Source organism: Nycticebus coucang, chromosome 2 (genome assembly GCF_027406575.1).
Source record: "Nycticebus coucang isolate mNycCou1 chromosome 2, mNycCou1.pri, whole genome shotgun sequence".
NCBI lineage: Eukaryota > Metazoa > Chordata > Mammalia > Primates > Lorisidae > Nycticebus > Nycticebus coucang.
The window spans coordinates 156,129,502-156,156,431 of NC_069781.1; the positions used below are offsets into that span (position 1 = coordinate 156,129,502).

Sequence of the window (26,930 nt, forward strand, 5' to 3'; positions counted from 1 at the left end):
GTTTCTTTGTGTGCAGTTAGTTTCCATAAAGACACTGATAGGTATCCAAGACCCCAGAGGGAGATACAGTGTTGTGGAAAAGGCTTGAAGCCAGCAGCCAGGACCCTTGAATTCTGGCCCAGGCACTGCCTAATACTGGGTAGTTCTAGTGACTCTTTCTCAGGGCCCAAGTCCTCTCATGAGTAAAATAGGGTAACAGTAGCCTTCCCCAGACCATAAACTGCCTTGACTGCTCTTGTTTGTCCCTAACCATTTCTGTGATATGTTATTTAGCTCAATCATTTTCTTTTTTTATTTTATATATATATTTATTATTATTTTATAAATAATATATATATATATATATTTTTTTTTTTTTTTGCAGTTCTTGGTTGGGGCTGGGTTTGAACCCAGCACCTCCAGCATATGGGGCTGGCGCCCCACTCCTTTGAGCCACAGGGCCGCCCAGCTCAATCATTTTCTTACCCTCTACATTGGTGTGCCTTCCCTTGCACATCTGGTTAATTCTGTGTGCTGCTTTGCTTTGTTTTCCCTAAGTCAGCTGAATATTGATAGGGCAAGTCAGGAGCCAGTTGAATTTCAGATTTCTTCCTGTGGGCCTTCCATAGCTCTCCTAATTCCTTCACACCCTGTGAAGTTTTTGCAGTAGCTATTCCAAACTTCACTGCATTTTCTCCTATAATCCTTCATAGCATTCATCCTACACTCAGCAGACAACCATAATTCCTATTTTCCTGAGGTGACACAACCTGTGGAGCAAGGCAGTTCTCATCCTCTCTGTCTCAGGAAGGGGTATGACTCCTAGCTAAGGCAAACTCCTCTTTGTCCCCTGGTTATTCTCCTGCCCTCTAAATGTAGATCCTGCCAAATTCTATCTTAGGGCTTCTTTGAGCAGCTGTCACTTTGCGGGGGCCCATTCAAACCCCTTTGCAGGTTGTTTAAAGGACTTTGATGATTCTTTATGGAGGAGCATACACCCTACTTGGTATGCACTGCCAGGTGCTCGGGATACAGAGATGAAGAGTTCCCACTCACCAGAACTGCAGGTGCTGCATTGTGTTAGAGAGCATCATAGCTTTTCCTGCAGTTTTCAGAAGTGTGTGGTCCAGAATTGAGAGCACCGGGAAAGCCTATCATTCAGGTATACTTTGCTAATGTATACATGTAGTATTAAAGTATACTTTATTTATTTAGACAAGGGTAGAGAGCCATGGCATCAGCCTACCACAGAGCAACCTTAAACTCCTCGGCTCAAGCAATCCTCCTTCAAGCTTTCAGGTAGCTGGGACTTTGTGTGCCCACCACAACGACCAGCTAATTTTTGTGTATGTAGTACTCAAGCTCAGGCTGGGTCTCCAATTCCTGAGCTCAATGGATCCTCCCTCTTCAGCTTCCCAGAATGCTAGAATTACAGGCGTGAGCCGCCGCGCCCAGCCTACTTCTTTTTTTGGAAAAGCTTCCTAGTATTTCTGTGTATGAATACGTGTATTTATTCAAGTCTATGGAAGGATAGTGAGTTTTCTTTATCTTTTGCCATTACAAATAGTACTGCCACGTACGTCCCTGTACGTGTATCTCTGTCTACAACTGCGATATTAGATCGTAGCAGTGTCAAAGGCGTAGCATATTTTGCCAAACCACCCCCAGGTAGCTGAACCCAGTGTATTTTAAAGCAGATGTAGAAAACTCCGGCCGGGGCAGTCCCGGCCTCCGAGCAGCAGGCGGCGCTGCGAGCGCCTCTCCGGCGGGCGGCGGGGCCCGCGCTCCTTGACTTCCGGTGGCGGCGGCGGAGCTGACGCAGAGGCCGGTGGCCGGGGCGCAATGCCGTACGCTAACCAGCCCACCGTGCGGATCACAGAGCTCACTGACGAGAATGTCAAGTTCATCATTGAGAATACGGACCTGGCGTAAGGCTGCCGAGGGGCCGAGGGAAGAGGCCGACGGCCTTAGAGCGCTGGGAGGCCCGGGCCCGGGTGGGGTGGGGGGGGGGCGTGATGTCCTCCCAGAGCCGACCCCTGTGCCAGGGCTTTAGCTTTGGGACTGTGGGGCTGCGGCGCCCTCACGCCACTTGGTTTTTCATCCTTTAGGGTGGCCAATTCTATTCGGAGGGTTTTCATTGCTGAGGTGCCCATAATAGGTAAGCGACCCCAGCCGCCTTGTTGTCAGGGCCACCACTTTCTGCCCCACCATCCCTACCTTGGGGCTCCCGTTCTGGGGTGTGGTGGGGATGCTGAGAAAACTGCAGTGCCGGAGACTTGGTCAGACCCTGTGCCCTCGGCCTAGTGGCCACTGCTGACTACCTCCCTGGCTCCCACGGGCCGCTTAGGTCCACCCTTACACTGAATGTGCCTTGCCGAGGAGAGTGGGTTTAAGAGCGTGCTGACTTGGCTTAGAATACCGTTTTCATTTACTGTCTTTGTGAAACTTGGGTAAGTTATTAAACTGTGTCCCGCAGTCTCCTCATCTGTAGCTTTGGGGCACTAATGGTACTTAGGGTGATATCTAGGATTAAGTTCTGCAATCTATAGTAAGTGTCTTGAGCTTAGTGAGTGTTTAGTGCTGGTAGATGTCTTTTCTATGAATCTATTTATGGAGCATGTAAGTGCCAGGCAGGGTGGTAGGCACTTAGGAATGCAAAGGCTGTTATTGAATGGGGTCTTGAGTTCACAGTAAGGTTGTAGGGAAAGATGAATCTGCCAACACCGATGCAAAGTAGACTTTGATCAGTATTTCAGAAGCATAACTACAGTGCATTTGAACTTTAGAGGAGAGATCTGTTCTGGTATGGTCTTGTTCCAGAGACTTTGCCCCCGTGTTTGATGCATTGACTATGCTTGCATGAAACATCACAGTCATGGCTGCTGTATCAGGTGAGTAGGCTGTTAAGTTAGTAAGCAGGCCACATGAGTAGTAAGCGGAACAGCACTGTAGTGCATCCACAGCCTCCACCCCAATCACTTCCTCTCAGCTGGGAGTGCTGGTCCTCCCTCGGCTTAATCACTTCATGCCTCTGGGCCTCAGTTTCCTCATGAGGGTGCAACCTTGACATTCTGAATCTAAATGCCACTTTCTTCACAAATTCAGTTTTGCAAATAATACTGAGCACCCATGCTAGGAATACGAAGGCATCTCAATACCCTGCCTCTTGGCTGGCCTCTGTGGCTCACGCCTGTAATCCCAGAGCAGCACTCTGGAAGACCAAGGCAGGTGGATTCTTGAACTCATGAGTTCGAGACCAGCTGGAACAAGAGTGAGACCTATCTCTACTAAAAATAGAAAAACGAAGGCAAGGGGATCACTGGAGCCCAAGAGTTTGAGGTTGCTGTGAGCTATGATGAGGCCACAGCAGTCTACCCAGGGCAACAGCTTGAGACTTTTGCTCAAAAAAAAAGAAAAGAAAAAAGAAAAATACCCTGCCTCAAGGAGGTTTTGAAGCTGGAGGTAGAAACAAGACATGTAGATACACAACACAAAGAGTTTTGTGAGAGGGGAATTCAAAGGGAAGGAGTGATCACATCCAGAGCATGGAGGGCAGGCAAAGAAGGCTTCATTTTTCAGGAGGCTCAGAGGATTTTAACCTGCGCAGGAGAGGCTGAGGGCATGCCAGGGGGAGTAAAGAGGCAGAAGACCATTGGTCATGGTCCTTATTTGGCGTAGGTTGGGGAAGCAATAGGAAACCTAGCAGGACAAAGCAAGTAGGGGCTTGGCCATGTCTGGTCCTCTTCTGACCTTTGCTCCTAGTGTCTGTGCCCCTTATTTGGCAGTTGGACTCCAGTGTTGTTTGATTTCTGGATTTAATTGGTTATATGCAGATGTTTATTTATGAAGGAATAAATGTGTGTTTTAGTCAAGTATATGTGGTAACACAATTTTTACCCTCTTTGGCAGCTCATTGCTGGTAGGGATTGGGTTTTATATTTAGTTGCCTTGCCCATTAAAGGAATTCAGTAAACATTTGTTGATTGAGGATAACAAAGTGCTAAATCAGGTGATCATAAAATAGGGTATTGACTATTGAGTCTGTGTTATTTCTGTGAGGTTTTCCCTAATTTCTAAGTGTTCAATAGGTTGTGTTCTGGTGTTAGTACAGGTAGCCTATTTAAGTGCTTGTCATAGAAAATATTCATCTTAAAGAAACACATCCCCACTCCCATAGTATTCTCTAAGTTGATGTTTTTTGTGTGTAGGGCATGGAATATCCTACATTAAATTCACCTGAATGGGAAGGTGAGGTATGGTTCTTGTTAGAATGTGGGTTCCTGGACCCCCTTCTAGCGCTGTGGAATCAGTGTCTCTGGCTCGGTTATCTCCAGTTCAGGATGCACCAGATGATTCCTAAATGTTGAGAATCGCTGTTCTGAGTCTTTGGGTGAATTGATGGCTAAACTGCACATCTGCTTCCTCCATTTTTTTAGCCATTGACTGGGTTCAAATTGATGCCAATTCCTCAGTCCTTCATGATGAGTTCATCGCTCACAGACTTGGTGAGTGCTGGTTTTGGAGGGTTAAAGGGAGTATACTATGCCTGGTGTCAGAGGAAGGGGCCTCTGCTCACCCCAAGGGGAGTTTTAGGTTCTTGTTTTGGCTTGGCTATTTAGCCTTTTTTAAAGTGCTGTTCTGTGTTTTATAGGATTAATCCCACTCATCAGTGATGACATCGTGGACAAGCTACAGTACTCTCGGGTATGCTCAGTGTGATTGGGTAGACGCTGGGGGGGCTTTAGTTCTCCAAGATTGTTCCTGATATCTGTGTCCAGCTTGGATTGTATTATAGTTTTAGAACCACAGGGTGGAGATGTTGTGTGAAGTTTGAGGCAGGTCTTGGTCCTCAGTTCTGATGGGGCTTTAGCATGATCAGCACACAGGGCATCAAGGAGTCTCACCAGTCAGCCATTGAGGTGGGGGCTCTCCAGCAGAAGGCCCAGTTATGCGAAACAATGGGGCTATTCCTTCTAGACCATCTCTTCCCAGTGGCAGAAGGCTACAGGGAATCAACAAAAGACTGGGGGAAGGAGGACAAGGAGCAGAGAGAGTGGAAGCTGTCCCCACAAGAGCAGCACTTGATGGACTTAATTCTGGTGTCTGTCAGAATCATGCCTCTCCCAGTAGGTGATGCTAGATAAACATGGCCAGACTTACTGTCTCACTCGCCTCCACTGGTTGGGTTTGTTCTTTTTTTTTTTTTGTAGAGACAGAGTCTCACCGTACTGCCCTCGGGTAGAGTGCTGTGGCGTCACACGGCTCACAGCAACCTCTAACTCTTGGGCTTACGCGATTCTCTTGCCTCAGCCTCCCGAGCAGCTGGGACTACAGGCGCCCGCCACAATGCCCGGCTATTTTTTTGTTGCAGTTTGGCCGGGGCTGGGTTTGAACCCGGCCACCCTTGGCATATGGGGCCGGCGCCCTACTCACTGAGCCATAGGCGCCGCCCGGGTTTACTCTTTGTATGGTGTGTTCACAGGCCTTTGGAGTAGGGAAAGGAAGGAAGTTGGCATCATCCTTTCCCTAGGGCTGCATTAAATAATAGCTTGAGACTGTTCCCTCTTGATGGCTTTGAATGATCCTCAGTCTACCTATTTTCCGATATTCCCAAAGGCATGTCATTTTTATGGTGGTTAATTTGATGTATCTTACATGTATTTTTGAAAAGAAATACTCAGGGCGGCGCCTGTGGTTCAGTGAGTAGGGTGCCGGCCCCATATACCTAGGGTGGCGGATTCAATCCAGGCCCCAGCCAAACTGCAACAACCACCAAAAAAATAGCCAGGTATTGTGGCGCCTGTAGTCCCAGCTACTTGGGAGGCTACCTAAGAGAACTACCTAAGCCCAAGAGCTGGGGGTTGCTGTGAGCTGTGATGTCACAGCACTCTACCCAGGTCAACAAAGTAAAACTCTGTCTCTAAAAAAAAAAAAAAAAAAAGAAAGAAAGAAAAGAAATATTCAAGCACACCAAAGGGTGTGGAGCCAGTCTAACAAATACCCATGTTCCCATCTAACGCTTTGTCACATTTTAACATTTTGCTCTATTTGTTTCACATTCCCAGATTTTTATTTATTTATTATTAAATCATAGCTGTGTACATTAATGCAATCATGGGGCACCATACACTGGTTTTATAGACCATTTGACATATTTTCATCACACTGGTTAACATAGCCTTCCTGGCATTTTCTTAGTTATTATGTTAAGACCAGATTTTTTTTCCAGGTGTAGAGTATCTTACAATTTTCTTTTTCTTTTTTAATTGTTTTTTATTAAATCATAACATTGTACATTGATGCATTTATGGGGTTCAGGGTACTGCTTAAATATACGATGTGAAATGCTTACATTGAACTAAGTAACACATCCATCACAATTATACTCATTTCTTAATAGTTTTGAAATGTACCATTGCATCATGCACATTAGGTGAGGTCCCCCCAAATACCCTCCCTCCTCCCATATCCTCCTTCCTCTCCCCTCTCTCTCTTCTTCCCTTCTATTTCTGGACTGTAGTTAGGTTTTGCCATTCTTATGAGTGTGTAGGTGGTTGTGTATTGATTTCATAGTAGTATTGAGTACATTGGATACTTTTTTTCCCAATCTTGAGATACTTTACTAAGAAAAATATGTTCCAGCTCTATCCACCTAATCATAAAAGATGTGAAATCTTCATGTTTTTTTTATGGCTGCATAGTATTCCATGGTGTACATATACCACAATTTGTTAATCCATTCATAGGTCGATGGGCACTTGGGCTGTTTCCATGTCTTGGCTATTACGAATTGGGCTGCAATAAACATTCTGGTGCAAATGTCTTTGTTGTAAAATAATTTTTGACCATCTGGGTATATACCTAGTAGAGGAATTGCAGGATCAAACAGTAGGTCTACTTTTAGTTCCTTGAGTGTTCTCCAAACTTCTTTCAAAAAGTTCGTATTAGCTTGCATTCCCACCAGCAATGTAGAAGCGTTCCCTTCTCTCCGCATCCACGCCAACTCTGTAGTTTTGGGATTTTGTGATGTGGGGTAATGTTACTGGAGCTAGATGATATCTCAAAGTAGTTTTGATTTGTATTTCTCTCAGATTTTTTTTAAAGAAATAAAACATTACAAGTATTGGTGGGGACAGTTGTAGAGCCAATTAAGAGCAATTTGACAATATCTTATACATGTATCATTATGAAAGATCTGAGACACACAAAAATCAAGAAATGTAAAATCTGCACTGACAGAAACAAATGAAGCCTTCCCAGCAGCATCCCTAAGCCAAGCAAGTTGAAGCTTGCATGAGTGCATCAGAAAGAACGCTGTCTACTGTGTTTCTTGGAAATGAAATGTCTGTCTCAGAACTTTCATAGTGACCTATGACTGAAGATACACATGCCCTGTGATCTAGCTGTTGCTTTCATTGATTTTTTTTCTAGTATTCATTGAACAAAGATGGTATGGTCCTCTCTTTTGTTTCTTTGGCTTGTCTTTTTCTGAAAATCTACAGAAAAGTTGGGGGAAAAAACACCATTTACTTTTCATCTTGCTGATGTTGCTACGTTTGCTTTACTCTTTACTCATATATGTTGCTACTTGCTAAACTATTTGAAAGTAAATTGCAGGCATCCTGACATTTCTCTACTAAGTACTTCAGCATGCATCATCCAAGAAAAGGGACATTTCCCAGTATAAACACACTATTATTGTGCCTAGGAAAATTAGCGCTAATTTGTAATGTCTGTATTCAGTCTGTATTCAGATTTTGCAAGGTGTGCCCCAAATGTCATTTATTGTTGTTTGTCTGTGGGTCAGGCTTGATCCGGTCAAGATTCACTTATTTGTAGCTCTTTAGTGTCTTTGTATTTCAGACTCCTCCTTTCAGTACACTTTATTTTTGAGATTGTGTGATTGAGTACCTTTTCATATTTTTATCTTCCATTACATTTTGATTCTCCCATTTCATGTTCCTAATAGTGACTAGAGACCCTTCATTCTCAAGGGTCTGGGTTTCCTTCCTGCCTCACCTGTGTATAACTGCAGACTCTCCAGGTGTGACTTGACAGTGTTTCTTCTCACTCAGGGACATCAAAAATATGTTGGATTCTCCTTACTGCTGGGAGGAGGAAAACAGCTTGCTTGAATACATTGTAGTAACTGTCTTCTTTTCTGAAGAGGGTTGCTACTGTGGCAGATAGTCCCTAACATAGGAATGAGTCAGTTGGCTTAAGAATGGCAAAATGTTTCTAATTATGGAAGCTGGGTGATGGTTAAGTATGGCAGTTTATTGTGCTTTTCTGTTTCTTTATGTATGAAATTTTCCATGATAGAAAAGTGTTTTTTAGAAAAAAGACCAATAGTCTAGAACTTGAAAAGTACTTTTCTGTTGTTCCTTGGTCTGTTTTATTTTAAATGATGGTTACATTCCCAGGCTGACTTAGTCCATGGAGAGCTGAAAGCAACCTCTTCTCCCCTGATAGGCGTGGTTCTCTGTGGGCCACAGGGAGATGTTAACTGCGTGTCTCTCAGCAGTGGCCTGGCAGCTGGTGGTGTGGGAATGAAAGATGGGAACCAGCGTGTGTATATAGCTCGTCTCTCAACTTGGGCAGTCCATGAGAATGATGTACCAGATTGTCCCATCCCATGAGAGCCTAGAGACTGTGACAACCCCTTTTTGCAGCTGAAGAAACTTAAGGAACCGGGTATTGGAAGCAGGGAGCCATGTCCGAATTCACCATATAAAGTGGATTCATTCCCGCTTCTCTTCCTGCCTCAGGATTGCACGTGTGAGGAATTCTGCCCTGAGTGCTCAGTGGAGTTCACCCTTGATGTGAGATGCAATGAAGACCAGACTCGTCACGTCACATCTCGAGACCTTGTCTCCAACCACCATCGGGTCATTCCGGTCAGTGTGTGAGGGCATCTGTCCAGCCTGGGGCCTCTGCCTTCTCTTTCTGTCTCTAAGTGGGCCAAATTGGGGTTGATCCTTATACAATGTTGACCTTCTATTATCCTCTGCCTTAACCTGATGCCTAGAAGTGTTAATTCTGCATTCTTCTCGTGCAGAAGCATTACTGGTGCTGTGTACCCTCTGTCACCCAGGGGTCCTTTTAAAGGCCAAGGAATCGATTTGACTGAGAAGGCTATCACCATGTCAGGAGTTGGCAGTGGGATCCTAAGAGGCACTTCTGCCACCTCAAGTGCCCTTTCCTTCTGGAGGTGCTAGGAGGTGGTTGACAGAGAAGGTGACTAGGAGTTGAGCAGAGCTAATAAATGCTTCTGTTTTGGGCTCCCTACAGGTGACTTCTCGGAGCCGAGATAATGACCCCAATGACTATGTGGAACAGGATGGTAAGGCACTGGAGGGAGTGGGCAGATACCTTCTTGACCTTTCGCTGTGTGGACAAGACAACAGCCTGTGGTGCTGCCTAGTATTCTTGGCAGTAAATTGACTCTAGGCCCATTTTCCAGATATGCATGCCCTCCAGGTCAGGTTTTGGAGAACCAGGCCTCTCCTGGCCCGTGGCTGACTCATACCTCTCCCTGCAGACATCCTCATTGTCAAGTTGAGAAAGGGCCAGGAGTTGAGACTTCGTGCCTATGCCAAAAAAGGTTTTGGCAAAGAACATGCCAAGTGGAACCCTACTGCAGGGGTGGCTTTTGAATATGATCCAGACAATGCTCTGAGGCACACAGTGTACCCCAAGCCCGAGGAATGGTATGTTCCAGATAAGAGTGGAGGCTGGTGTTTAGGGTGGGTTGTTAGTGTGGAAATGGCTGCTAGTGACTGAGATGGGGCAGGCTATCTTAAAAATGGAAGTGCCCTAAAAGCATCAGTAGCAACCTTTGTTGACCTGCATTTGACCTCAGGCCAAAGAGTGAGTACTCCGAGCTGGATGAGGATGAGTCACAGGCTCCCTATGACCCCAACGGCAAGCCAGAAAGGTAAGACCCCCATCCCACATGGGAAGGTGGAGTGTGTAAGACTGCGTGGTTTTGGTGCAGGCTCTGAGTTAGTCCCCTCCCTCATGTACCAGTTGTCATAAGCTGAATAGGGGCCAGCAACTGCTAACCTAAGCCCATGTTATGTGTAAATTCCGAAGAGCTAGTCATTATACTCTTTTGGTCACTGTGAGAAAGAGGGGCTCTCCAGTTATCCAAGTTGTTTCTATCCTGACTTTCTACCCTCAAAGAAGAGATTTCAGGTCTAAGCTAGGGGCAGAAATGATTGAAGTCTTAACATTGCTGAATGTGAAAGGGCTGTCACACTTGGTCCCTGCTTACTTGATTTTCCACTTCTCTTCAGTCTGGAATACATTTAGAGAATTGGGTTGGGATTTTCACAATTCCTTGAGGTACTGTAGCCTCCCTGGGGCCTTGCAGAGTGTTTGGGACCACACCGTGTGAGGGATTTAGATGAAAGGTCAGTTCCTGGTGGGATGCAGTCAGGACCCAGGAGGAGGCAGGGTTGTCCATGGCTACAGCTCAGGCTGGCCAGCCTACCCCAGAAGGACTGTCACTGGACTCTTGCCTCCTAGGTTTTACTACAACGTGGAGTCCTGTGGCTCTCTGCGCCCTGAAACCATCGTCCTCTCAGCCCTCTCTGGACTAAAGAAGAAACTGAGTGATTTACAGACTCAATTAAGCCATGAGATCCAGAGTGATGTATTAACCATAAACTAGCTGCAGGTAGCGCGGGGCTTCAGATCTCTCTCGGGACTTCTAGTTTCTGAGATCTAGACTGCTATTGCACAAGTTTCTTGGTAGGTCATCAGTACCAGCTAGAAGGGGGTCACAGATAGATTACTAGGGATGCCACTGCTACTCAGGCAGGACAGTTTTTTATTTGCTGATTGCCAACAGTGCTCCCCAGAACGCAGCCTGTCCTGTTTCCTAATGTGCCTGTTGGGGCCATGCTGCTTCCCTGTTGAGAGCCGCTGCACTGGATTTCTCTCCTGGTCATTCCAGCTCTTTACATTAAACCCTTTCTGCCCAAAAGAAATTTTCACAGTTGTACCTTAGGTTTCTCATGTTAGGGCCAAGTATGAGGACCCTTCTCAGCCTTTCCCCAAGGCCAGCCTGTTGGCACAATTAGTTACCTAATTTGAGAGGTAACTGAGAACAGCATTAGACCCTGGGTATGCTCCCCCACCCAATAAACACAGCATTCGTTCTCTACCCAGCAGTTATGAACTCCTTCACTGCCAATTAGTCTTCATAGCCTGATCATTTAGTTGGGTGGGGGCAGGGCACCCTCCCCCGCCATGTACTGTGTTTCCTTTCTCCATATGAAGGTTCTGGCCCTGACCCCTCAGCACTGTCTCCAGCTGGGAACAGACCCAAAGTAGTTAATTAGGCAGCCTGGAGAATACCAGAGATCCAGTAGAGAAAGGAAGGGATATTTATTAACAGTAGTTATCTTTTTAAATGTGTTTATTTTTGGCAATAAAGAGCACAACATAATCTCCTTCATGCGTCATCGTGCCACTTAGCTGAGCCAGCCAGCTCTGCCTCCTTCCCTGAAGGCCTTTGGACCCCAGTTCCCCTCTTCAGGCTAACTTGTGCCCTCTGGGTGGTCATTCCCTGGGTCACTTACTGAGCTGGCTAAGCCACCTCCCTGGCTCTAGGGCTGTTGGGAGGGGCCTTTTGCTTTATCATCCTCCTGCCACAACTTGAATAGTGGTTATTTACAAGGTCTATTCCCACAAATCAGAATCCAAAGTATTTTTAAAAAAACAAAAACAAAAAAACCACGCAACCAAAGGTTTGATGTGAATAGAAAGAGCCCTTCTGCATGGTAGTCAATAAATACCAGCACTAGAAAATCAATTGCTTTAATTGCATTTCAGCAGGGAGCCTCAGCACCATGTGGGGAGGAGAAAATGGGAAGGTCTTAGTTTCTGAGTGCTTTTGGCTGGCCAAGATGGCCAGATACTGGGCAGAGGGGCTCCCGCTGCTGGGGCATTGTCTACCCCTGGTCAGTGAGAGGGGGCAGCAGGGGTGCTCCCCACAGCAGTCCTGCTGCAGCCTTCCCGCCTGGCCTGGCCCTGGGTAGGAACAAGCTCTAGCCTTCCTCAGCAAGGCTGAGATAATTGACCCCCCACCCTGAGGGCATCTTCTCAGCCTACTAAGCAGGAAGGAGCCTGTGTGGAAATTATATTTTAAAAACAGATTTTCACCTGAGGCATTACCCAGATGTCACCTCTGCTTAAGATGCTAAGCACAAGGCTGGCAAGTGGCACAGAGGAAGTTTAGGTCCTTCCTGTGCCATTCTAGGCCCAGAGGAACTGAAAAGCCACCTGCTATCTTGGCCCCTGGGCCCTTCAGGAAAAGCCAGCAGTCAGAGTGCCAGCCTCTAGTTCTGACTGTCCCCCTCCTCTGGCCCTCACAGTTCAAACAGGTCCTGGCAGCAGGAGGGGTATGCCATGGAGGCAAGGGAAACTGCTGCCCTTACACTCAAAACCAGCCTGGTCATGGGATTAAAAATGTGTATGTGTTGGCAGGGAAGGATAGAGGGGATCTCATTAATATAGAATATGTCATAAGCCATATATATTAAAATCATTAACAGTATATAGTCCCACGGTAGCTCTAGCCTTCACACATGCTCAAGTGTTGTGGCCAGCCCTTTGCCTTGGTCCAGTCTCACCCTGGGGGCAAGGAGGGGGACGGCTTGTTCCCTTTCTTCAGGCTTTTGCCAAGAGCCTCTTGAGGCTGGCTGTCCATGGTAGGCTGCAGGCAGACCCCAACAGTCTTCTCTGTTCACCAGCACTGCTGTCACTGGGAGGGGGTCTTGGCCTCACTGCTGTCCCCCTGGCTGGGCTTTGGCTTTAGCAGGATGAATCTGTTGAGGAGGTCCGTTTCTGAGCTGGCCTGGGCTGCCTCATATCCCTCACCTGTGGGCATAGATGCAGGTTCAGAACTAAGACCTAGGTCAAAAGACTCCTTCCCAAGTAGGCCTCATCCTCCACAGAGCCTCCTGGCAGTAAGGAGCACAACATAATCTTCATCTGTCCTCGTGCCACTTACCTGAGCCAGCCAGCTCTGCCTCCCTCCCCAAAGGTCTTTGGACCTCTCTTCAGACTAGCTTGTGCCTCTGAGTGGTCATTCTGTGGTTTTGGGGCACGGAAGCGACTCACCAGTGTAGCTAGAAGCTTCAGCGATATTCTGGGAACCCGTGATGTGATGCCAGTAGGCACTGCGGGGCAGCATGGTGGTGGGTGTGCAGGGATATGAGTAATGTTCTGTGCCCTTGTTCAGCAGCTGTGGGGCAGAGAAGGGTCCTCCTCCTGTTAGCTCTGAGGGCAGTAGCTTACATCATTCCCAAGCAGCAAGCCCAAGACCCTGCCTGCCTCTGCGTGTTGGCTGGAGATTCAGCTGGTAGACCGCAGGCCCCCACCTCCTCTGCCCATTGACTCACCCTCACATTCTTCTCCATCTCCAGTAAGACCCGCTTGTGCTGCTCGGCAATGGCCAGGGTGGCACTGTGGACCCGCTGGTAAATCTGCTCCCCCTCCTGTGTCTGGAAGGTGTAGAGTCCTTCCCCAGCATCGCACATCCTGAGGACACAGGTGGCAGGGGGGCAAGGTGGTGGGCCCAACACCACACACATGCCCCCACAAACTGTGCCTGCACTCCAGGCCCCAGGGAACAGGCAGGGCTTTGGTCTGGGAATCTGACCACACAGTACAGGTATACCAAGTGTTTCCTGTGTGCCTGGTGGGGGTCTGAATGCTTTATAGACATTAACTCTACCAGTTTTCTCTACCAGTGCTTTCTCGGACTGTGCATAGAGTTTTCTCAAACCATTTTACAGATGAAACTGAGGCATACAGAAGATAATTAACTTGACCAAGATTATGCAAAGGATTAAGCCGACTCCAGAGTTCAGGAAAAAGGATACTGTTTCTCACCATAATTCTATGAGGTTAGGTACTTTTATTTTCACCTATTGACAGACGAGGAAACAGACTCAGGTCTACAATCACAGAGCTAATAAGTGCCAGTGCCACAAGCAGTTTAACTTTTGGTAAACAGCTTCACTTTGCTAAGGACAAATTACTTCTCTGAGCTTCGATTTCTTCATCTATAAAATAGGAACATTACATTTCCCCTTCGGAATGCTAGGCTGATAAATAAACCAAGTTCCTAGCACAGTGCCTGACATGGAGCAAATGGCAGCCACCATCATAACCATGGAGGGACAGGGGTAGGGAGATGAGAGGGTCCTACCGGCCAGCCTCGAAGGTAAAGCGTGTTGCGTCCCGGCCATAGCGGCGCAATGAGCAGAGGGGCCATGACACGAGCTTCACACGGGGGTTGTGTATGTCCCAGAGGTAGATGTTTTCGTGGGTGATCTGCAGTTTGCACTCGCCGTACACATCCAGGTTGGGGCAGGGCAGCAGGAAGACATTGAAGCGGTCTGGAGTTGGGAGAGCACAGTGGGCTTGGAAGTGCCTGAGAGGGGCCTCCTCCCCTCCTCTCCCTCCCCTCCCCACTGGGCCAGGGCCAGGCATCACCTGTCTGTTCACACTGCACCCCTGGGGCCAGGAGGTCAGGCTCTCCCAGACTGATGTCATTTAGCCGCGACCCTAGACACTCCACAGATAGTGTCTTGTACCACTCTTCAGCCTCCAGCTCTGCAGAAAATGGGAACTCATCATACTGCTGGCTCAGGGTCCCCCAGCAGCTGACCCCATCTGCCTGGGCCTGCATTATCCCACCATGCAAAGCAGGGAGGATGAGGGCAGTGGATTCCACCTGCCTGCCTCACCTTGATTCTAGGGGCCTCCTCCCTTAGAGGCACCCCCACATCACCATCTCCACCCAAGGGTAGCAAGAAGGCCAGATGGAAGGAGGCCTGTACCACAATACTTCACCTGAGTCACAGGTGAAGGTTCGTGCTGAGTCATCAGTGAATATGATGGCCACCGCCTGCCGCTTGGTCTCTTTAGGGAGCCGAGTGACGCACTTGACGTTGCTGATCTCAGTCACCTGGGACAGCATCCACAAGAGACTTAGCCAGGTTGGCACACCTCCTTCAGCCTCCCTCATGGCTCCGCCTTCCCCAAAAGGGTGTTCTTAGACCACAGGATTCAGCAAATCATCTTTGCTTATAGGCTGGAGGAGCTAGGGCCCAGGCCCTCTAACCTTGGGGCAGCCTCGGAGGCACACTGACTTCTCATCCGGATACTTCTCCAGCCGCTGGGGCCCCTTGCTGGAGGATTTCCGGAACACCAGCCAGCACCTCCGGTAGATCTGTGGGGAAGATGGTAAGAGATCAGGCCTCCCAGGACCACTCCCACCTCAGCCAGCACAGCCCTGCAGTTGCCCCCGCCTGCCGCAGGGGGCACTGCCACACAGTCTTCCCTGGATCCCCAGCCTGGGGAGCCTGGGGAGGGCATCACCACCAGTGCTATCTCCCTGGGAGAGAGCCCCCTCCCCAAATTGAAAGCGTGGTCACTTTTTGGCTGGCTCCAAAATGCTTTTCCACAAAGGATGCTCTCCTGAGTTAGCATGTACTTTGCATGAATCTCTGGATTTGATACAATACATATACTGAGCGCTCCCTAATCATACACCTTGTTATCAGCACTCTTCAGTCTCAGGGCCACTCCTGAGGTGGGTCCAATTAACATCTCCATTTTATAGATGGGGAAAGTGAGACACCAACACTTTAAGTAACAGCTAATAAATGGTGCTGAGTTTTTTTTTGAGACAGAGTCTGACTATGTCCCCCTCGGTAGAGTTCTGTGGCATAACAGCTCACAGCCACCCTCCAACTCTTGGGCTTAAGTGATTCTCTTGCCTCAGCCTCCCAAGTAGCTGGGACTACAGGCACCTGCCACAACGCCCAGCTATTTCTTGGTTGTAGTTGTCATTGTTGTTTGGCAGGCCCAGGCTGGATTCGAACCTGCCAGCTCTGATGTATGTGGCTGGCTCCCTAGCTGCTGAGCTACAGGTGCTGAGCCGGTGGTGCTGGTATTTACAATAGGCTATTTAGATTCAGAACTGATCTTCCTGGCCCACTTCATGTGACATTCTATCCAGGGCTCCAGCAGTGACAGGCACAACTGAGGATTCTCCCAGGGACTGGGATTAGCCCCTTGCCCATGCCAGGCCACATGTCACCACATGCCTTGTTCTCTAAGCCAGGTGAGGGCTCTTCGTGTTGGTAACCCCCACCCTTGTCTCTAGGGGCTCTTGTGTACCCTTTCTTCCTATTCTAACCAGCCCTGGAGTAAGGAGGCCAGAGTTATTTCTCTGCTCCAGCTGGAAGTCAGAGAAGGTCGGGGGTAAAGGGGCAGAGCCAGGAACCTGGGATTACCCCACAGCATGCCACATTCCCTCCTGTCCCAACCTCTGTGCCTCAAACCACTTAAATCCTCCATGGCCTGTCAGACACCTGAGGGTCACAGGCTGCAGTAGGCCTAGGCAGTCCCCATCCCAAGAAACCACTCAGAGCCAGGATGCTTCTGGCTCCTGCCTAGTTTCCTAGGAGGCATGTTTGCCCCTACACCCCTTGACCCTGGCTTGACTCCTGGCCTGTCCACCTAAACCACAGCAGCCCTCAGCTCTCAGCTGCACAGCACCTTTAAGGCAGACACTGAATTATTCACAGAACCTTACTCATTCTGGTATCCTCATTAACAGAGCTCTGCTAAACAACTGAATGGCCTTGTGAAGGGACAGTCAAATGAATGGACGGATGGATGAATGAATGCTGCTGACCCAGATACATCCTGCCAGGGTGGGCTCTGTGCAGCCTGCAGTGTCAGGGGCAGAAGGCCTGGGGGCCTGAGCACCCTGGTTGCTTGGTTACAGGATGCACACTCACAGAGCCCCAGGGAGCCACAGTGCTCAAAAGCCCTCCTTCCCACTTCTCACAGGCTTTGATCAGTGCTTCAGAAACACTCTGACACTGCTCTGCCGGGGAGGAAGGCCCTTGCAGGTAGGAGGGTAGGCTCAGAGCTCTTCTAGCCCCTCCCCTTCACCTCTGCACGCTGAGACAAGGATGGCTGCTTGGAGTGACTGCAGCCCCACATCAAGGGAAGTGAGGCTCAGGTCTGCACAGGGGAGCTGAATTCCCTGCGTGGGGGCAGGTCTCAGACTGGGCCTGGACACACCCCACTTCCCAGCCCCTTCCCCCGGCTGTGCCCACCTGTCGGCCACTTGGTCTTCCTCTGGAACAGGTCTAATAACTGAGCCCAGTGGCTGCCCCTGTGACCGGTGCCTTCCTGGCACACTCTCCCCCTGGACAGGGATTCAGCCCAGCTGGTCCCTTGGGGACATGCCAGGTCCAAGGCCGCAGGAATGAACAGTGGTGTTAGAAGCTGAGCCCCTGCTCCCTTAGCCTCCTACCTCAGTCCCAGCCTCTCTTTGTTCTGTGCTCCAAGTCAGTGGGCTGAATCCCTCTCTCAGGAAGAGCAAAGGAGCTGCTAGCTGCCAGGGCCCAGTTCCTACTAGGCTGGGGCCCAGGATGGGCTACAAATTCAAATCCACATAAGACTCCAAACATGCCCACCAGCTCAGCCTTGCTCAAATTATCACCACCTGGCGGTGAGGCTGCTAGCCCCTGCCTGGACTGAACATGACCTGTCTGGGCCACAGGAGGGAGAAGGGGCATGAACTACCTCAGCAGGCCTGGTGCCCAGGCAGGGAAGCTGAGGGTCAGATCCTAGCTCCTCCCCTCCATAACCTCCCCTACCCATTCAGGCTCAGCCAGGAAACCTAAGGCAGTCTGAGCCCACTCCCACCCCATCAAGGCAATGGGGAAGGTAAGGGAGAGACAGTGTTTGGGCCACCTCTGTCACCAGGGCTTTCCTTCCTATGGAAGAGGGGCAGCTCCCTTCATTGGGGACAGGCGATTGGCAGAGAAATAGAGGCGGCTCTCGAACAACCTCACCAAGATCATTACTCTGATCCCTAGGGCCCCTGCTCATGCCTTCTGAGGGACGCCACCAGTTGAGAATATACAGAGGGCTGGAAAAGGTGGGCGCCCTCCAAGACCTCATCTCTACAGCTCCTCCAAACACCCAGCTCGGGGAGAGCACCAAGTAAGCACAGAGCCACCTGTTAGCAACTTGGAGGGAAGCCGCCCGTCCCAAAGCAATGGGCCATTTTGCCCAAAGTTCTCATTTAGAAACCACGTAAATATCAGCTCTGTACCCCTCATGCCTCCCCTCCCCACAACCAACCCCTCTCCTTTCAAACACTTCTTTAACATTAGAAATCACAGCTTCAAATACAATAACTGTCTGCACACAGAAAGCCATGGGAAGCAGGGGAGATGATGGACTTAAAAGAAAAGAGGCCAGGGGAGGGGAGGCAAGAGAAAGGAGGGGAGGAAAGGGGAAGAGAGAAGCTGCTTCTCAGCTCAGACACAGCCCAGCATTTCCAGCTGCTCCTGTGGCTGTGGTGGTGGCAACAGCGGAGACAACTTTAACAATAGCAGGGGTGCCGCCTGCCCATGGGCCACTGCTGCCACGGCTGGCCCAGCAGCTGGGATGCCAGCCAGCCCTGCTGGGGTGGGGGCTACAGCAGGCAGACCCCAGCCCAGGCACATGCCAGGGAGCCTGCTGGCGAGAAGCCTTGAGATCACAAACACACGATGTCCCACGCGCCCCGCGCCGACATGCCATACCTCCAGACCGACTCCTCCTAGGACACCCAACCCTCAACAGGCCTGCCGCAGGTCAGGGTCACTCACCCCGAGCTTCCTGCTCTTCATCTTCACGTAGCCTTGCTTGACGATGTCACTGAAATTGGTCGCCATGGCTTCTCCCCCGTCTCTGGGGCACCAGGCCTGGTGAGGCGAGAGGAGGGATGCCCAGGTGCCCCGGTTCTGGCACCTCCGATCACCTGTTCCAGACACTCCTCCGGCTGGGCTGCCGTGCTGGCCGCTCCTCACCTCGCCAGCCTCAGCATTGTTCTAGCAGCTCCTTCGCCCGGCGCCTGTTGGAAATGAAAACAACAGGGAGATTACAGACAGTGACATCTTTCTCTTCTCCTCGCTGTCTCGCTCTTTTTTCCTTCCTCGTCACACACTCCTCCCCCTCCCTTCTCCACCCGCCCTTCTTCCTTCCCTTCCCTCCCCACCCCAGGACGGCAGAACCATTCAGGAAAACTGAGGTGGAGGCAGCAGAGGAAAATGGTCCAGCCCAGTCCCCTCCCTCACGGCTGGGGCTGGCAGTTAACCCCTTCCTGGGAAGACTGGCTGTGGCTCCGAGGTGGAAGTGGGGGCTGAAGACAGAGGTGGCTGGGAGCCCTGAGCTGGGGTCTAGGAGCTGCTGTCCCTCAGTCCTTTGGGCCCGTGGCCCTATCAACTGTTACAACTCTGGGGCTGATTCAAGGTAACTTGCCAAAAGCAAAACCCTCTAGCAGGTATATGAGATGGGGGAGGAGAGTCTGAGGAGATGGCCCAGGGTCTGATGTCTGAGTGAACCCTATACCCCACAAGGCCACAAGGTTAAAGATAAATGGCCATCTTAGCTTGGCTGCCTCTCAAATCCTTCCCCACCCCCATCCCACATCCTATACCTCATTCACTCTAAGAATCATTGCATCAAGGCCCTACTCCCAGCCCCTGGAACTCTTTGGCAGCTTCTCTGGGTGCTGCTTCCTGGGTGGGAGGGCAGAGTCCAGTGGGGCGGGCCTCCAGATAAGCCTGAGGAATGTGCTAGACTGGCTGGAGGTGGCCTCTGTGGAAGCAGACGCCTTGCCCTGCCCTGGAGCTGGGGAGACTGGCCAGTTTGTGAGCATGGGGCCTAGGCTCCAACTGGCCACTGTGGCCAGGCCAAGCAGGGCCTCCATGTCCTGAGTATGGGTAGGAGTTAATTATAGGACACAGCCCAGAGAGATGCAGGAAACAGTATGGGCATCAAGGGAAAGTCACTATGGAGCAGCAAATGGGGGAACCAGCAGGATCACCCCCAAACGGGCAGATCAGCAGGTAACAAAGACTCATACTGGTGGGGCAGGTGATCTCAGCAGTGACCTAGTCAGTCTAACAGCTTCATTTTACAGATGGGAAAAGAATCCCAGAGAGGGCAAGCCACATGGCTAAGGTCATACAGCAAGCCCAGGGCACAGCCAGGGATGAATGAGAAGTTCTGGGGTGGGTGATGGAGGCTGGCTTGGGATGCCTGCCACCACCTAAGCCTTCACTGTCACCTAACTTCAAAAGCAGGGCTAAGTCAACAACATGGCCCTCCCATCAGCCCTGTGTCTCCAGGATCATTGTGTGGGGAGTGTAGCAGCATTTCTGCGGTCACCTGGGTATCTGTGCTGCCAACACGGGGGCCCTGGGGCAGGCAGCAGCTTGGCACTAATTAATCTCCTAGAGGCCTGTCTGTTGAGTGCCTAACAAGGAACAGATGGGACTACTCCACTGGGCACCTGTAAACAAGCAGAGGGGCACAGAGGGTAAGGCTTCCCTATCCCACGTGCACCCTAAGGCCCCCTCAGCTTACTCTTTCCATCCCAGCTCCCTGAGTATAAGCCCCTTCCATGCCCAAATGGTCTGCATTCCACCCGCAAGATCTGTTCTAGGGTCCCTTCACAGGAACTGATCCCTCACAATCCTGCCACACTAGGGCTCTGGCAGTCAGAGATGGGTCGGTTTTCCCAGCTCTGTCTCTCCTGCCTGTTTCTGGGGCTGCCTTGTCCACAGACCGAGGATCTGCTTTGTTGAGCTTCCCTCTAAGATGACTAGCAGGCTGTGGCCCACAGCGTGGAAGCCCCTTTCAGAATACAGCTACAAGAAGCCACTGGGCCCTGGGTTCATCTAAGGCAGCCCAGACACAGCACAACCAGGAGCGTGAATCCAGTTGGCCATATAGTCCTAGGCAAGCCACTTAACTTCCCCGTTCCTCAGTTTGCCCATTGGCAAAAATTGATAATAACTCTGCCTACTTTAAATAAGGGGATGAATCTGTGAGGCACCTGCCTGCCCACTTTGGACCCAAAGTTTCTGCCTTGAAAATCCCAAGGGCCGTTTTTGTTGTTTTGTTTTTCAAGAGCTGCTGCCCAGATGGGGCTGGGAAACCACCAGAAGGCAGCCTTCCACCTGCCCAAGGTGGGCCTGCTCCTTCCAGCTCCATCAGTCATCTTCCTGGTGGCAATCCCCCAGTGGCTGTGTCCCCAAGCTTTCAGGAGTGCTCCTGCCCTTTCTGTCCATAGACCCTACCCTGTTTCATACCTCAGGCACAGAATCAGCCCTACAGAAAGAAACCAGCAAGAACAGTGACCTTCGTGGGGAAGCCTGGGTGGCAGCGTCTCTGTAGCTTACTCTGACTCTGAATCACAGGAACTCCAGGCTACTCTCAGTCCCTAATGAGGTTTGTAAGAGCAAGACCCAACCTGAGACCCAAAATTGTATGGTGAAGGGGAATAGGAAGGTCGGGAGGGAGGACAAAAGACCAACAGATGGACCCACAAATCTGACAGGCCCCGAGGACAATGTGGAGGTTACCCAGAGGTGTAAGCAAGCAAGAGAGACAGCCCCCACACTGAGCCTGTGGCACCTGAGGGCAGCTGAGGCTTAGGTCAGAAATTGGGCTCAGGAAGACCCTGCCCTGCCTGCCCCTGCGGCCACTGTCCCCATCATTCCTGAGCCACCGAAGTCTTTCACAGGCCTGCAGCAAGGAATAATGCCCACTGATTTAAGAGGACTTGAGATCGCAGACCTTCCCCCGGCACCAGGCATGAGGTCTGTGACTCTCAGCTCCTACCAGGGCTAAGCAGCAAACTCTCTCAAGGTTCCAGTGGGTGAGGGGAAACAGGGGCCCCATCCCTCCTCCCAGCCTGGTACCAACACTCCTGCTCAACCAGAGGCAGTGCCTGCCCTGGGCCAGGGCCACCACAGGCCCTCCACAGAGAGCCGGACTCTGAAACACTCTTCTTCCCAGGCAAGGGCAGGTGTCCTGTGGGGAGGGGACAGGGAGACTAACTGGGTCCTCCCTGCCCACTGCCCCATGGGGCAGCCACTCTAAGCACCCACTCCCTGCACCTGGATTCTGCCTGGAGGCTTTGGCTTCAGAATAAACACTACTCTCTGAGGCTGGCAATCAAAGACTGGGGCAGGAGGGGCTGCCTGCCTGGCTGGGCCTCCCCACCCCTGACAGATCAGATCTTATCAGGACTTCAGGGATGGCACTACCTGGATACCATCTCACTGTCATCTGGCTGTCTCCACCCCATTTGTGGGATTCTCTCCAGCACTAGAGACATTTCCCATCCCCCATGGCCTGGCCCTCCCACCCTCCTACCCTGTGATTATCAAGGGCCAGTAGGCAGTGCCCCCATGCAGGTCCCCAAAAGGGCCCACCACCCAAAGCACAACAGGTGTCATCCACGGTGGGTGGCAAAGACAGATCAAATATCCAGCAAGGTAGAGAGGAATGGTGGGAGGAAGGGACATCTGGACAGCCCCAGACCCTTATGCCGTGCTCCCCACTCAATTGCTGCTACTCTCTTCTCTCCCAGTCTCCGGTCACCCTCAGTGTGCCAAATTCTCTCCCCTTGCACTTGCTGTTTCCCACTTAGAATACTCTTCCTTCCCATGGTCTCACCTTTGTTCCACCACTTCATTCACCTCCTCCAAGAAGCCTTCCCTGAGTACCCTGGCTAAAGGGCCCCTGCTAGTTAGCCACTGTCACAGCATCTAGTGTCACTGTTTTCATCACGCACATCATCATGGGATTTTATTGTACCTTTATATGCCCATTTGTTATTTGGCCAAAGAGAGGCATCGAGAATGCCAGCTACCTGGCCACCAGGCAGCTGTTAACTAGCTCCATCCTAGCCCCTGAAATGGTGCATAGTGCAGACCGGGTGCTCAACATTTGGAGACTGAACAGATAATTCTCTCTAGGATCAGTCCTCCTCTTCCTCCAACACTGCCAACACATCCATCTGGCAAGACTGGCTCAGTTCCCAGAGGTGTGTCAGCAGCGGGCGGCGGGCTCCCCACTCCTGGGTCCCAGTGGTGACTGTAGGGCAAGCAGACTGTTGTTACTGGAGAACCAGCTGTGCTCAAGACCCATGTTTGGTTCAAAGCAGCCTCAGGGGAAAGTGTGTTGCTGACACTGTGTCGGAGCCTGGCTGGGCAGCCCCACCTTAGCTGGGGTGGGGAGTGAGGTTATGCCCAGTTTTGCTGCCCTGCTTGGTAGGAAAGGGATTACGAGTAACCAGTGCCCAGGCACAGAGAGGAAAGCAACTGAGCAAGAGGCGACACCCATGGAGGTAGGGGGACAGGACTGGCCTGTGGAGCCACATCCCTCTGAAAAGGGCCAGGAATGCAAAGCAAGCTCAGCCCCTGACCTCTGTGCAGGAGCCTGCTAGAGTTTGCTCATCAGACCCCTTCACCCTGCCACGCGCTCTGTCCAAGTGCCCTGGCTACTGGCTATCCCACCTCTCAGGACAAACAGAACAGAGCTCCTGCTCTGCCCACATCACCCAAGTGCCCAGCCCTGGCTCGTGCCCCTTTGTGATGACAGCATTTAACTGGATCCAAGAACTTGGGGGCCAAGTGGGAGAAGGAGGACAGGACTTCAGGACCAAGAGAGAAAGGTTCAAGGACAGGAGTCGCTGGCCACACTAGCCACAAGTGTAGGCTGTTGTAGAAATTCCATATGCGGGTGGGGGTGGGCAGTGAGGGCCTATTGGGCTAGAAAAAATAGTCTCCTGGAATTTGGAGGAGTTGATAGAGAAAGGGGCCCTGGGGGAGCAGGGAGGAGGCTGGTGGCTGCCCTGGCTGGATTATGCCCCTTCCGTATGGCAGGCCCAGGAGCACAGGGCCTGGGTTTATCTGATGGGGTATTTGTGGGCACAGGAGAGGTCAGCTCCAGACCTGGGCTCCCCTGGATAGAAGCGCTGGGGGTGGGCAGAGCGCAGGGAGTTTCAAGGCCCAGGCGCTACCTTTGAGCCTCCCGACCCTCCAAAGGGGTAGGAAGCTTCCAGGGGTTGGAGAGTCCTGGGTTTCGGAAGTGACTGAGAGTACCTGGGGTGGGAGTCTCCGAGGGTCTCGCGGGCGCGGCGCGGCCTAGGTCCCCTCCCCGCCTCCCGCCCCCCTCTTTACCTGGGCGGCGAGCCCCGGGTCGGGAGAGCCTGCTCGGCGAGGCCGCAGGGCAGGCTCATGCCCGCGTCACGGCGGGGCCGGCGGGGGCGGCAGGGTGGCGGCGGGGCCGGGCAGCAGGCGGGGACCTCAGGAGACGCGGCCGCCGGCCTCCGGCTCGGGCTGGGACTCCCAGCCGGGTCCGGGCGAGCCACCCTGCCCCGCCCCGCCCCACCGGCGCCGCCTCCTGGCATAGCTCTCTACCGTATTCCTCCGAGCCGCGGGACAACACATTCCGCGACGGCACCCCCACGCCCTTCAGTTCGCTTTGATACCGGGTCTCGGCCCCAGCGCTCCTCCCTGGGCCCCAAAGCCTATTCTCACATAGTCTCTCAGCCCATAAGAACTGAACCCCCCATCAGGCCCCATTGCCCAAATCTCACCCCCCTAATTTCAAGAATCATAGACCCATTGCTCCCCTACCTTCTTCACCACTGCCCGGTCGCTCCCAGCCCCCCTACACACACACACACACACACACACACACACACGCACATGCACACGCACACACACACACACACGACCTCCACACACACACACACACACACACACACACACGATGACCTCCCCCTACACACACACACACACACACACACATACGATGACCTCCTCAGGAAGCTGCACTAGCAGCGCGACCTCTCTTTCTGCAGCTTCCTCTCCCACCCTCAAAAATCCCCAGTTTCCCTGTTCTAGGTCCCTCAAGACTGCCCTTAAGTCCAAATTTCATTCTCTTACATAGCCCCCATTCCCTCCTCCATCTCCAGCTTCCAACCGACAGACACTCACCTCCGTCCCTCAAGCCTGCGCAGATGCTGGGTGGCTACCCGCTACTCCGTGGGAGTTACAAACCACAGGCCTCAGCCTTGCCAGTGGGAGGGGGAAATTGCCCCGTGTCTCCCCTGGGAAGGAACTGACTCCCCACCCCCCCCGCCACGTTTTCAAGTCTGATCCCTCTGACACAAGGGATTCTTAAGTGTGGCTCCTAGGTGGTCACCACCTTAAAACTTTTTAGAAATGCAAATTCTCTGCCCACCCCAGACCTATGAAATCAGATAAAGGACAGGAGACCTCTCTCAACCAGAAATCTGGTTAACAGGCCTCTAGCAGATTCCCATGCACACTAACAATGGAGAACCACTGCTTTAGACCATAAGTACAAACCAAAGCAATTGTCCACACCTGAGCATCCCAAGTCCTGAGAAACAAAAATGTTTCCAAGTCCAAACACTTCCAAGCATTTCTGAGAGGTAGGCCTGAAGCACAGCCCCTGCACTCACCCACAGAGTCCATCTCTCTGCCTCTGAGACACCTGGGCTTCGCTTCTTCTAAGGGGACTGCTTTCTGACTCCGGAAAATGTTCCTGATGGCCACTGTGGTGCCTGTGACCAGCCTGAGCTAAAGCCCCAGACTGGCAGGGGAAGTGGCTGCCCTGGCAGCCATCCTGACCTGGGCTTCAAACTCCCGACCTTCCTAGGTATCTTTCAAACTTGACCTCGTCTGCTTTGCTTCAAACCACAGCCCATAAAGCTCCCAGCACTTGATCCATCACAGCAAACTGTTTTTCAACAAACACCAGAAACCTCTGGAGGAGTTTTGGCCAACAACAGCAGCAACAAAGTTTTCACAGTAATAAGACATCTCTAGAGTGGACTTTCCCAAACTTCTTCATTCTCCTGTGCTCACAATTTTTGCCCAATTTCTCCATACTGTTAGCACCTATTTTTTAATTTTATTTATTTATTTTTTTGAGACAGAGTCTCACTTTGTTGCCCTTGGTAGAGTGCTGTGTCATAGCTCACAGCAACCTCAAACTCTTGGGCTCACGTGATCCTCTTGCCTCAGCCTCCTTAGAGTAGCTAGGACTATAGTCACCAGCCATAACACCTTGCTATTTTTAGAGACAGGGGTCTCACTTTTGCTCAGGCTGGTTTTGAACTCCTGAGCTCAGGCAATCCACCCGCCTCAACCTCCCAGAGCATCTATTTTTTTTTTAATTAAACTTTTCATTTTGAGATATTTTCAGATTCACATGTAGTTGTAAGATGTAATATGGAGTATCTTACAATACCATAGTACAATATTACAACCCAGATATTGACATTGATACAATCAAGATTTGGAAAACCCATTACTACAAAAATCCCTCAAGTGCTCCTTTATAGTCACACCTGCTTCCCTGCCACTCCCACCCCTCCTTAACCCCTGATAACCACTCATCTGTTCTCCATTTCTATACCTGTGTCTTTTCAAGAACGTTATATCATTGGAATCATAAGTATATATATAATCTTTGGGAACTGGCTTTTTTGGCAATTCATCCAAGTTGTTGATTCTATCAATAGTTCATTTCTTTTGCTGCTAAGTAGTGTTCTGTGGTATGGATATACTACAGTTTATTCTAACAACCACTGAAGAATATCTGGAGTGTTTCCACTTTGGGGCTATTGTGAACAATGCCCCAAAGCATATGAAATTTGTGTACAGGTTTTTTTTTTTTTTGTAGAGACAGAGTCTCACTTTATGGCCCTCGGTAGAGTGCCGTGGCCTCACACAGCTCACAGCAACCTCCAACTCCTGTGCTTAAGCGATTCTCTTGCCTCAGGTTTTTATATGAATATAAATCTTAATTTCTCTGAGATAAATGACTATCAGTGCAATTGCTGGGCCATATAGTAGTTGTATGTTGAGTTTTTTTAATTAACTGCCAGACGTTGTTCTAGAGTGGTTCTATCATCTTACATGCCCACCAGAAATGTATAAGTGATCTAGTTTTTTCACGTCCTTGCCAGCATTTGGTGTTATCACTATTTTTTTTTTAGCCATTCTGATGAATGTGTGATAATA

General features: G+C 50.7%; 3 protein-coding genes across 4 annotated transcripts in view; 2 read left to right on the forward strand and 1 right to left on the reverse strand.

The window, feature by feature from the left end:
- ADGRG5 (adhesion G protein-coupled receptor G5) overlaps positions 1 to 26,930 on the forward strand; it is a 266,713-nt gene that overhangs the window by 161,330 nt on the left and 78,453 nt on the right. The window lies entirely within an intron of this gene.
- Positions 476 to 11,438, forward strand: POLR2C (RNA polymerase II subunit C). The gene is made up of 9 exons (XM_053602583.1): positions 476 to 1,907; positions 2,088 to 2,137; positions 4,416 to 4,484; positions 4,631 to 4,683; positions 8,748 to 8,876; positions 9,271 to 9,322; positions 9,521 to 9,689; positions 9,842 to 9,916; positions 10,510 to 11,438. The coding sequence occupies exons 1-9, from the start codon at positions 1,822 to 1,824 to the stop codon at positions 10,652 to 10,654; spliced, it is 828 nt and encodes a 275-aa protein (XP_053458558.1). The 5' UTR covers positions 476 to 1,821; the 3' UTR covers positions 10,655 to 11,438.
- On the reverse strand, positions 11,390 to 24,219 carry DOK4 (docking protein 4). 2 transcript variants are annotated; one of them, XM_053602525.1, is made up of 10 exons: positions 24,051 to 24,212; positions 20,245 to 20,368; positions 18,681 to 18,925; positions 15,122 to 15,229; positions 14,851 to 14,965; positions 14,491 to 14,610; positions 14,204 to 14,393; positions 13,392 to 13,530; positions 13,111 to 13,234; positions 11,390 to 12,867 (listed from the first exon to the last, which is right to left on the reverse strand). In XM_053602525.1, the coding sequence occupies exons 3-10, from the start codon at positions 18,744 to 18,746 to the stop codon at positions 12,749 to 12,751; spliced, it is 981 nt and encodes a 326-aa protein (XP_053458500.1). In that variant the 5' UTR covers positions 18,747 to 18,925; positions 20,245 to 20,368; positions 24,051 to 24,212; the 3' UTR covers positions 11,390 to 12,748. The 2 variants fall into 2 exon arrangements, with proteins under 2 accessions (XP_053458500.1, XP_053458510.1); XM_053602535.1 differs by lacking the exon at positions 20,245 to 20,368 and having other exon boundaries at positions 24,051 to 24,219.